The 11,953-nt window shown below is 40.3% G+C and overlaps 1 protein-coding gene across 2 annotated transcripts in view; it reads right to left on the bottom strand.

The window, feature by feature from the left end:
* Window positions 1–361: 361 nt before the first annotated feature.
* DCAF12 (DDB1 and CUL4 associated factor 12) overlaps window positions 362–11,953 on the bottom strand; it is a 32,636-nt gene continuing 21,044 nt past the window's right edge. For both annotated transcript variants that reach the window (XM_052775215.1, XM_052775216.1), the window contains exons 4-9: window positions 10,985–11,045; window positions 9,119–9,312; window positions 7,929–7,994; window positions 7,176–7,338; window positions 3,044–3,228; window positions 362–2,263 (exon numbers count right to left, since the gene is read on the bottom strand). In XM_052775215.1, coding sequence (XP_052631175.1) covers window positions 2,105–2,263; window positions 3,044–3,228; window positions 7,176–7,338; window positions 7,929–7,994; window positions 9,119–9,312; window positions 10,985–11,045 — 828 coding nt within the window. In that variant the 3' untranslated portion in view covers window positions 362–2,104. The remainder of the gene's footprint in view (window positions 2,264–3,043; window positions 3,229–7,175; window positions 7,339–7,928; window positions 7,995–9,118; window positions 9,313–10,984; window positions 11,046–11,953) is intronic.

Genomic DNA, 11,953 nt, shown 5'->3' with positions numbered 1-11,953 from the left:
GGGAAGTGGCGGAGCATCGGGTTCCGGTTCCAGGTGGTGAGCAGTTGCACTGTGCATCACTCCTTTTGTATACTCTTTTATTAGTACCGTCGTTGTTGTTGTAACTTCTCTTTTTTTTTTTTTTTTTGTTGTCCCAGTAAACTGCCCTTATCTCAACCCTCGAGGTTCCGGTTTTTTTTTTTTCCTTTTCTCTCCTCCGATTCTCCTCCCTATCCCACCGGAGGGGGGCGGGAGGAGTGAGCGAGCGGCTGCGTGGTCCTTTGTTACCGGCTGGGCTGAAACCACGACACCCATGCTGGAGCAGTCTGTGCCTGAAGGACTGCACCCTGTGGAAGGGACCCACGCTGGAGCAGTTCGTGAAGAACTGGAGCCCATGGGAGGGACCCCACGCTGGAGCAGGGGAAGAGTGAGGAGTCCTCCCCCTGAGGTAGAAGGAGCAGCAGAGACAATGTGTGATGAACTAACCACAACCCCCATTCCCCATCCCTCTGTGCTGCTGGGGGGAGGAGGTAGAAAAAAATTGGGAGTGGAGTTGAGCCAGGAAAGAGGGAGGGGTAGGGGGAAGGTGTTTCAAGATTTGGTTTTACTTCTCATTATCCTTGTTTTGATTTGATTGGTAGTAAATTAAATTGATTTTGTTTTTTTCCCAAGTTGAGTCTGATTTTTGCCTGTGACCATAATTGGTGAGTGATCCCTCCCTGAACTTGTCTCAACCCAAGAGCTTTTCTTTATATTTTCTCCTCCCCATCTTACTGGGGGGGAGGAGTAAGCAAGTGGCCTTGTGGTGCTTTGTTGCTGGCTGGGCTTAAACCACAACAGACCATCACCCTGGAATGCACATGCTTCACAGCTGGACCTATTCTCCCCACCCAGTCCCACATGAAGTTCGAGGGAGTTTGAACGCAGAAGGCAGCAGGGGATTTGGGGAAAGACTGAGCATCTCCTATAGCAAGCAGGATGACAGCAGATGCTAGCACAATGTGAGCTAACAGCAAGTTATCTTGCTACATGGAAAGCTTCTAGCTTGCATTAGCCATGTTCGAGATGCACTCTTTAACCTTGCAGAAAAAAAACCCAGTTTATTCCATTGGCTTATTAGAGGAGATGGCCAACCAGAACAGCTAAAATGGGAAAAGTTTCCACAACCCGGGACAAAAAAAGGTCCTGGGTTTTAGGCAGTTTATGAAGAACCCATGAGCTACCGCAGCAGCATACTAAGGAACCTTGGCTCATCTGGAAAATACATAGATTTAGTTCATTTTGAATGATAAGAACACTCATGCCCCTAGCCCCCATTTCTTCTCAGCACCTCTGCAGGCCCTCAATGTAATGTCACCCTGCAATAGCCATGCTGCAGAACAGCCTACCCAAACTTCAGTTGTGCAAGCTGATACATGGGACAGGCAGAGAAGGAACAGAGATCCATTTTTGCTCCTGGCGCTGCTGAAAACTACAATTCAAATACAAATGTACTTTTGAGAACTCCTGCACTTCTGCAGTTTGGGCTTGATGGGCAATACTCCTGGGGAATCTGCCCCTGGGCTCCAATGAGTACAGCTTAAAATTACCGTATTCCTCTATGTATAAACAGTGTCATTAGACTTGTACTTTTAAAAAATAAGATTAACCCAGGCCAGGGCCAGGCTCTGCAGATAAAGTAGTAGCTTATCTCTTATAAATATTTTTAATATTTTTTAATTACAAGTAGTCCTCTAGGTAATGTAATTGACAAAGTATCTGCAGACACACAGCCCCTAGACTTTCACAGAAAGCTCGGGAGCAACCACTCTATAAGAAAGGAATCCTACCTCACAGCAAAGTAGGGGAGGGGGCACGTGGCCAAGATAGCCTAAATGTGGGGGAAGAGTCATTTGGAGTAAATACAATAAAAAAGGGATTTAAAAAACCCTTCATATAAAAGGATCAAGGAGGTTAAAGCAAAAAACTGGTTCAAAAAGATGTACAAGACTGTTGGAGACCAACAGAATACCAAAAAATAACTTGCATTTAAATCTGAAATCAATAGCATTGCAGAATTTTGTTGTTTAAAAAAGGGAAAGAAAAGTGGAAATCTGTGTAAAGATCAGCATTTATAAAGTTATCATTAGCTCCAGAGACCAGCATAATTCCCATGAAGTCCTGATGGAAGGGGGCCTCCTGCCACAAAGAGTTTCGTTCCAGACAAGTCGTAGCAGTGGGTGTAAACAGCATTTGGGAAGAAATTTATGTCAGAAAAATAATTCCTCCAGGTTTCATCATGATTCTGTTAAAGGAAAGTTTAGATTGTTATTGTTGCCAAACCAACCCAAAACCTTGTTTCACAAAAGCAGAAGGTAGCTTCCAGAGCCTAAAAAGGGATCTTTTCTGTTACTCCCTGAAGCTTCAGACAGATCAACCTGAAGATACCAGAGTTGTCCTGAAGCTTTTTCTGAGGACATGTGGGTCAAACATTGGAGGGGGGAAGGTAAAGGGTAAGGAAGATATCAAGTTTCATCAGTTTTTAAAGTTACATCATAATGATGCAAAAGATAATAGAGAGAAGTTAGAAAAAGCCATTAACTGCTTTATGATAACATACAGGAAATTGAACTTGAGCGCCTGCCATGGCATTACCTCAGGAAGCCAGTTTCTAAAATCGCACACAATTAAGTTAAATCTCTCTTACTTTGAGTAACACGTTAGAGTAGCACATTTGTAAAGGAAGACAATGTATTTTGTGTTTGAGGTTCTGAAAACTAGAAGTTAGATTACATTAAAAAATGAAGATATAAAATCTAGTTTTTATGAATCAGTGCATAAGAACAGTAGTCAGTATGCCTTACACTCAAGCAGCCAACCATTCAATACCCTTTCATAAAGCTTTTGTAGAAAGCAATTCTGCAGCACTTCTTGCTTTTCGTGTTTACAATTATCAGTTACATGATGATCACTGTTTTACTGGGACGCATTTCATACAATAGCTCCCATAACTACAAAAAGAACCGGTTCTCGAGCCCTACGGCACTCCTGTGTAAAGGGTCTCCTATAGCTACAAGTTACTCACCAGCCAGCCTTTCCCAGTAGTCAACTTCAAAATTTCACTTCCTCCTAATTTCTGCTTCTGTCCATAGCAGACACGTGGGGGCTTTTCATCCAGGAACCTCTGGGCTCTGATATCGTAAAACAATAAGGAACCTTGCCCCGTTCCCACTGTGATGATGTGCTCATAGAAGCTCACTGATCGAATACCTGTCAAACAGAGAAGGGACATACAATGCAGTAAGGAAGATGGATGCTTTGGCTCTGCAGTGCTGCTGCTTGATGTTTAATATTTTCTTTAAGAGGAACTACCTACTAGTATTCTCCACAACACTTAAGTTTCCCCACTGCTATGGAGCAATGCAGATAAATCCCATTGATACTATTGAAACAGCAGCTTCAATTACATATACTACTTCCCTTCTCCTCTGAGGCCATCAGTTACACTGATGGTGCATAGTAAGAAGCTTCATTCTCAGCAGACCCCAGCTCTGCCAGAGAAGCAAAGATCACAAGCCATTTAGGGTCAAAAGCAGCTTTGTTCTGTCTGCAAGGAGCCTCTAAGTGAACACACCATGAGCAAGTACATGGCAGCAAACAGAGGAAAGAACATCACATTGGTTTCCTCTATGAGCTCACACTCTATCTAGCTACCAAGCTGCAATAAGTGACCATGTGAGAAAAATTACTGTCCCAGCTGCCACCAAGTACATTTTGCTGATCAACAGGCTAGCTGTAAGCAAGTATAACTATAATAATCACTAGTCACTTTGCTACTAAGATAGATCAGGCTCTTAAATAATTTTGAAGCTATCCCTGCTCAAATATTCTCACACAAGCACACCTTATTCTTTGTAACTGGCACTTTAGCACCCAGCAATGAAAACAGACTAAGAATCCTACAACCAAAGCACCACCATGTTACACCAGCACATGGGAAGCTACAAGTTTCCAGTCCAAACAAAACATTCTAGCACAATTCAGTTATGCCATTAGATTGAGTAAAAGAGTACATTTTGTTTTCACAAAATCTAAATCTGAAGCCTCAGCTAAACAAGGATCCCTTGGAAGTAGTCTTGGGGAGATTATGTAGGAACTTGCAAAGTGTCCTGTCATCTCATCTCTATTTATTGTGCAAAAGGTTTATTCTGTGTAAGCACTCTACCCCAAACAACTCTTCTACGCAGATTAAACCCCGCCACATCTATGCTTTTCCTTCCTGCACAACATGATGCCAAGTTATAAACCCTAGGGCTTTTTAAGCCCTCTTTCAAGTACCACTGAATTACAGCCTAAACAAGCATTCAAACAGGAGGGGAAAAGAGCAAGTTATGCCAGCTACATCCACATGCCAACTGCTGTCACCATACCAAGTGGGACTGAACATCACAAAACTTGTAACATACTGGAATACACCCAGCGGTACACGTGACAGCAGACATGCGAGAGGTGTAGATGCAGCCAGGGAGTTTCCCCTTCCCCTTTTTACAGAGTCCTAACCAGAAACACATCCTCATCCTTCTGCCTCCACAACCTGATGTTACATCCACAGCCACCAGCATCTGTGACACACACTTTGAACAGGCAAGGCCACATTGTCATGCTCCAGATGTGAGGTGAAATCTTGGCTGCAGGCTTAATAGATGGGAAACCACTGTGCAAGTCTCACGCCTGCTGAAGTAGATTTACCAGATTCATATAAGAATCTCCACTTTAATTCAGAGAACTACAAATGTATCTGAGCAAGTTGGAGACATCTCCCCCCCCCCATTACAAGGGCCTGGCTCCGGCAAATACATGCAGAAAGCTTCAAGCCCCCTGCAATCAGCAAGAGCAGTCACTTGGATAAGAGGAGAAAGGCATAAGAGGGGACCTCCTCTTATTTTTGCTCCAAAAGTGCTCTTGACAAGCAACCCAGCAGAACACTTAACAGAAACAGGTGATGGAGTATGAAAGAAGATGCCATATACTTTTCAATGCAATTTATTAATAAAAAGCTATAAAATTCAGAATGACTGCGGATCTTTCTCTAATAAAAAAAAAATTAACTGAAGGAATCCATGATATACCCATGACTAAGAGGATGTTTAGAACAGGCTTTCAAGAACAGCACTTCAAATTGGCTCTTAAGGGGCTGAAATACCTCAGATTATATAATTCCCATCAAACTAAAAGCACAACCTGTGCCTAGAACTGATCACAGTAAGCTCTCCTACATTCCCAGCACTCTACCACCTGTGGACCTGGACTATTTGGGTCAGCAAATTGAGTCTTACTCCTGAGAGGCAGGGAGGCTCTACAAAATCCCAGAAGGAAATGAAGACGCAGTAGCGTGTCCTACACAAATAGTAGACACAGAGTCCATGCTGCGCAAGCTCTGTCCACTACATTAACATTGCTGCCTTCAGGATATAAAGTCAAGGGCACACAACATCGCACTGCATGCCAGTCAAGCAGAAAGCAGTTGCTTTTGCAGATCAAGAACTAGAGTCCAGGGCCTGCATTTCCCTGTACAGCTGTTAAGAAAAGCAACACTTACAAGATGCACTAAAAAGCATTAGCTACTATCTCATGTAGAACAGACAGGGTTACACTAGGTAAAAAGCAGCCCCAGTTCCAGTCTAAGTGATAACCTTTCTCTGACCCGCTTTTGTATACAACACTAATGATCTGAAGTTAATGTGGACTTACCACATTCAGCAGGTGCATTTGGAAGCTGAAAGCACATTCAGGTAACGCTTCAAAGCGCTTAAAAGTCAACCCAGATTTTAGTCCGCAAATCAATAAACAGCCTACTTTCTAGAGGTGCTGCACTGCTCCAAGTCCCAGTGAGATCAATAGAAAGTTGAAACACTCGGTATCTTGGAAATTAATATTACTTAAGTGCCTCTACCACCATGCAAAAAAAAATAATCCACCTACTATGCAGAACAAAAACCAGCATTGAACAAAGGCTTTCTCCAGACATGAACTAGCGCCCCAGAGATACTACCTACACATAGATCATCCCACCAGCAGGGATAATCACATATTCAAGGCAGAAGCTTTCAGCCACCAGTCACCACTGGGCACCACACTCCAGTGACTTGGTATTTCTTCCCTATGATACTGAAGGGTGACAGTGTCAGGACCTCCACAGAGCCCTCGCTGACAGTGGGTCAGGACAAGGGCTGTTGCTGGTAAGATGTTCAGGTGACAAACACGAGCTGGTGAAGCACCTTTTCTCATATGACAGAAACTTCTCCCATATCTGAAAAAAAAGTGGACCCTGACATTTATCTAGACAGCACCGTTCAAACTCCAGTAACCACATCAATAAAACTTTCCTAATCCTTGCCTACATGCATTCTCTTTTGATAACTTGCCCAATGAAGAGATGGATGCCTAGAGCTAAATAAGGACTGCAACTTATTAGTCTGGGATTAATATGGTTTAAAATGGGCATCACAGCACAGTGCCTTCTCATGCTTGAAAACAAAGAGTCTGGGAAGAAGCTTATGGGACCATGCACCCTGCAAGCCCTCACGCTTGGCCCTGGTGTAAAGTTCAACTGGACATACTGCATCCACATCAGAAAAGGAAAACAGCACTCAAATCTGCAAACTTTTTTTTTTTAAAAGAGTGAGCTTTTGTATATTTAAAGCAAATAAATACACATTGAAAATTAAGAGTCTCACTTATGGCTTTAAAATTACAAAGCAAGCATTCACTCACAGCACACTCCCAATATGATAGAACAGAGCAGACAACATGCTTTTTTCTGTTCCCAGAGAAAAAAACAAGAATAGACAGTATTAATAGTGGTACGAAGACTGGATTTGCTTTGAGATTAAGTAAACCAGAATAAGACACAGTAAAAAAATAAGTAGAAGTAAAATGCACACTTTTAAAAGTTCAGTAATATTTGGATAGTGTACAATTTAGTTGATCATAAAAGCACTAATGTTGTCTATCATTAGATTTCAGAGTTGCTTTTAAGTTTGGTTTGTTGGTTGCTCAAGGAATACTGTCATAAAAGCAAAACCTATATATACTATTAATGATTTAGTCTATCACGTGAAAAACCCTTCCTATTTATTAAAAGCTTATCTTACTGCAATCTTAATAGCTACTTCTGCAAGCAAACCATTTGAAGCACCCTTTGACAAGTTTCTTACCACTGCCTCGTTCTTTGGAACAGACGGATTTAACATTGTGAGGAGGCTGCCTGGGATCCAGAAAGGAGACATGTGCCTGTGATCCTACTGCATACACTGACCACTCCTGACCATAAGCCAAACACACATTCTCCCTGCAGTATGGCAACTTTGTGGAAAGTAACTGGAAACAAAGGAAAGACAAATCAACACATCATGAGAAAAGAGCAAAACATTAATAGAACAATTCTGTAAGCTATGTTCAAGAAAGTTGCAGTGAAAAAAACCCAAAATGCAGCTAAAAAAATAAGTTCATCACAACAATAGACATTTTGGTAAATTGTTTTACATCTTTCTAAGCTACTGTTATTTCTTCAGCAGGTGTACAGAGACATCAGCACTCAGCTGAAAAAGCTTACCTCATACACTAGCATAGATATGTCTGGGTTTGATCTGCAATTACACTTAAATAAGTACAACTTCCTTTATGAACACTACTAATCAAGTATCCATCATACTCTATGGAACAGTTCACTTCAGCTCACTCAGAACTGGCAGAAAGTTAAGAGCACCTCCCACCCTCCAGAATAAGGGGAGTGGGAAGTTTCTCTCCCCAAGTTCTAATTTTTAGGGCATTTCATTTTACATAAAGCTTTTAAGTGTTTTACAAACACTGCTGCTCTTTCTTCAAGCATTTAAAGGAGATGAAGAACAGTGAACAGCCTTAACTGCTAGGCAATTTTTGAAATTTTATACCAACAAACAGAAAAGCACCTTTGATAACGTGTGCTCTGCTTTCCAAAGATGAAAATACCCATCTAGGGACACAGCTCCCAGTTCCTATTAAAAAAAAAAAAAAAAGTGAGTTAGTTTCTGTATTATAGATGTCCTTACAAACTCACACTCTCTACTAGGCAGGCTGCATACTCCAGATTGAACTCACCCATAATCCTGTACATGCTTATCAAGATAAATTTTCATTTTATATTGATCTCAATAGAATGCAATATAGCACAAAGGTGCCAGGTAGAATAAGAGTTAATAAAACAGTAAATAACCAAAAATAACTTTCAAAAGTATAGATCTTGTTAGACAATCAAATAATGAATTATTAGACAGTACAAGCTGGGGTTGGCAATTCTCTACAGCAGCTCCCACACTGATTCTGACCCTAAAGTAAACATTTCTTTCCAGGTACTACTCTACTGAAAAAAAGCTACATGAAGTCTCTATCACAGAGGAGTAATTAACAGCTATAGTGAAAAATAAAGCCCGCAGGAGCACTGTGCTTCTGATAGCACACCCACCTTTGCTTCAGACCTTCTCTGTTCTTTGAGGGCAGAAAGAAAAGTAGTGGGGGATGAATTGCTACTCCCACTTGTCCCAGTACAATTAATCTCTAGTAATAACAAGAGATCAGCGTGGGGGAGGTTAACATTTACTGTTTGTCAAACACCAACAAAATAACACCAAAGCAAGCACTGGTGCCTGCCCTGTGTGTCAGTCACTTCACTTGCTGAGCAATCCAGTAACAATTCAGCCATCAAAACAGCAACTGACTGAACATTAGCTGGTCTTCACAAAAGGAGAAGGAAAGCAACAAGAGCACTCAAGAGTGGGATTCAAGCTGCAAGAGGTGTTTTGGTGCTTTATCTGCTTCTTGTAAACATTCCCTGTCTGCCCCCCTTAGGGTGCAAGTCTAAAATAAAAAATCCACAAGAAAACTGTTCCTTCTGAAAACATACAATTTTTTTTTTTTTTTCTACTGGACTTCTCCAAGCACTTGGGGCAGAAGCAGACATAGCAGATAAAGATGACCGTCTCATATAAGAAAGATGCAAAAGTATCAGGGGAAAAAATATTAGGTTGCTTCTCTGGTATATTTGATTTAAATTACTTTTTTCTTTTCTTAATACATATGGACAGTTTTAGGACTTCTCAACAGTCTTGCTTATCTTACTGACCTTGTTCTTATTGTTGAAAGCCAATGCTCGGACTTTGCAGTTGTCAGGATTGGTGTTCTCCTTGGGGATATCCTTCAGAGCCCTGTGTGTTATGTGGGCATAGACAGGAACTTGAGAGAGATTATGCCTGGTATCGCTTTTGGACAACACATCCTCTGTGACTTCCCAGAGACCCATCGAACCATCCCGGGAACCTGAAGAAATAGTCCATAACAGCATTTCACGTATACATAATTCCCCTTTTTAAAAAAGGAACTGCAATAAACAATAGGGTCTGAAAGAAAGAAAGGATACTATCACTTTAACTGAACACACTGTTGGTGCCTATATATTAATTATTAACAAAATCATTATTTTACTGAGCTGTAAAGTTCATAACATTGTGAACTCATTGTCAACTGGTTTGTCTACACGGTTTCCAAGCAGCTAGATCACCTCATCTGTTTTCAAACTGATTAGGATGCATCAAAAGCCACAATCCTGTACAACAATCACCATTAGAGATTCACACATAGAATAAACTCAGAGGCGACTGAATAGCCTACGTGTTCAGCCTGGTTTACCAAGGCTGAGATTGATGGAGTCTGTTAAGCCAATACAAAAACCTCCAAGAAAACTCAGTTGGGTTTACACCAATTTCGGATCATTTGATTTCTGCCAGTATGCTTATGGATATGTACACACACATTTGTGAACTGAACAGAAACAGCTATTTCAAACCACAATTTGTACTAATTTTTTTTAAACCCATGCAACCTCTTGTTTAAAGAATGTAACACAGGAACTGAGGCTGAACAAGCAAGAGCTCATTTTGGTTTTCTACTGAATTTGAAGATATTAATCCAAAATATGAATCAATAAGACTAACAATACTGGATGAAGAAAGCTGAATGTCTTTGGTTCATAGATCAACACAGGCTTAATCCAAGGTCCTATACCCATCCCTTCTGGTGTTTAGGCAACTCACTTCCATCTAAGTCAGCTCTGACAGATTTTACATGTACCTCAATTTCTTCCCTACACAATGTGGCTTAATGGGTTTTTTAATGCAGATATTTGGGTTGGAAAGTTACAAGGATCAACTTTTATATTAAATTCAAAATCAAACTCCAGGATTAACTTTTTGTGTTTTGAAAAAATATTACTGAACTAACAGTTCAAGTATTTGATTTTTATATGAGACTGTTACAATTTTCTGTCACCTGCGGTTTGACACCTCCCTGTACGGAATACTACACCCTGTCAGCACAGAAAGGCAGTAAACTACTACATTTATGCAACAGCATGTTAGTATTGCTGCCCTTACCTAAGTTAAGTAATACTTTATGAAGTTACACTGATTATCCAGCTAGTTACTAAAAAGTCAGTAACTGACCTTTTCTATTACAGCCTTCTGTATTAACTGCCATAGTATGTGTGCATATATATATACACATACACACGACTTCACTGATAGCTTGATAAAACAAACTGAGTTTTCATTAATCAGTCTTTCATAGGATTTCAGGAAACCGATACTGCTCTGCTGTATTCCAAAGTTATTAACTGATAACCAACACCCCTCTTGAAATTATTCTTCTTGTGTGGAATCCTTCCCTTTAACTCACTGTGTTTAGACACCCTCTCAAAGCAACACCTACTGGAAAGACAGTAGCATTCCTTCTAATACTAGGGGGGGAAAAAAAAAATCAAATCTAGACCAGGGCCCTATGAATAAAACAAAGCAAAGCACTATACTAAGACCAAGAATGGTTTAAATAGGCAAAGTAGTTCCAAGTGGTTTCAAATGCCTTGATAAAGGTGCTTCCCTAAGACCTATCAAGCGCTGTACATCAGTATAAAACTCTGGGGGGGAATTGACTTTACCAGAAACAGCCATAGTATCATTGATCCATGCAATTGAAAATATCCAGTCCTTATGTCCATCCTAAAAGAAAAAAAAAAAAAAAGCAGATTTTCTGTGCCATTATATTCTGGAGTGGTCTCAAAGCAGACAAGTATTCTTCACTTTTTTTTTTTTTAGTACAAACTCAGAAGGACAGACCTACATTAAAAACATACAGATAAGATTCCAGTATCAAGCTGGAGCAGTTTAAGTACCTAATAGTAATTTTAATTTTTTTTCATTTTGAAGTGTATAATTAATAGAGAGCAATTAGGTGATAGAAAAACAGGTCTCTGACCAAGGACAAATTGATCTCAATTCTAAGGACTTAGACTTTCCATTTTGAAAGCAGTGTTCTTTACTTCTGTAAACTAGCTACATACTTCTATTTCCTCAAATGCACATCCCTACTATAAAAAGTAACCAAAACATTATGTTTACAATATATGACCTACAGATTAATTTTTCAAGACTATTACTTCAAGAATCTTTTCTTTAGCAGGTGAGAAACCCGTGAAGAAAAAAAGACCATAAGGCTCTAGTTCTGTTTGAAAAGCTGCAGAGTCACAGCAGCACACAAATGAATAACAAGTCATACAAATCTTCAGAGTCAAGCCTTTCTGCAGCTGGTTATCTGCTACTGCAGAAACTCTGACCTGACCTCTGCTGTTGTAGTTAACATCTATGTGAAGTCCCGAATCAAAAAGGAGAAGTGAGAGAGAAGTGCTTACAGGACACCACTATACTCATTTCAGCCTTTTTCTTTTTAAGACTGGCTATTTTAAAAAGGCCTCATGATGTTTCAGAAATATAAGCAGTACCAGAGTCTATCAAACTGCCATAAGCCACTGGGTTAGAACTAATCCTCAAAACCAAGTTCTGCCTCTAGAATAATACATACATAAGCTGCACTGGAAAAGAAGAAAATCTGAACAACTTGTATCATCTTT

This window comes from Harpia harpyja, chromosome W (assembly GCF_026419915.1).
Source record: "Harpia harpyja isolate bHarHar1 chromosome W, bHarHar1 primary haplotype, whole genome shotgun sequence".
Taxonomy (NCBI): Eukaryota; Metazoa; Chordata; class Aves; order Accipitriformes; family Accipitridae; genus Harpia; species Harpia harpyja.
Note: the sequence above shows the minus strand (reverse complement) of the source record. Positions and strands in the feature narration are given on the sequence as shown.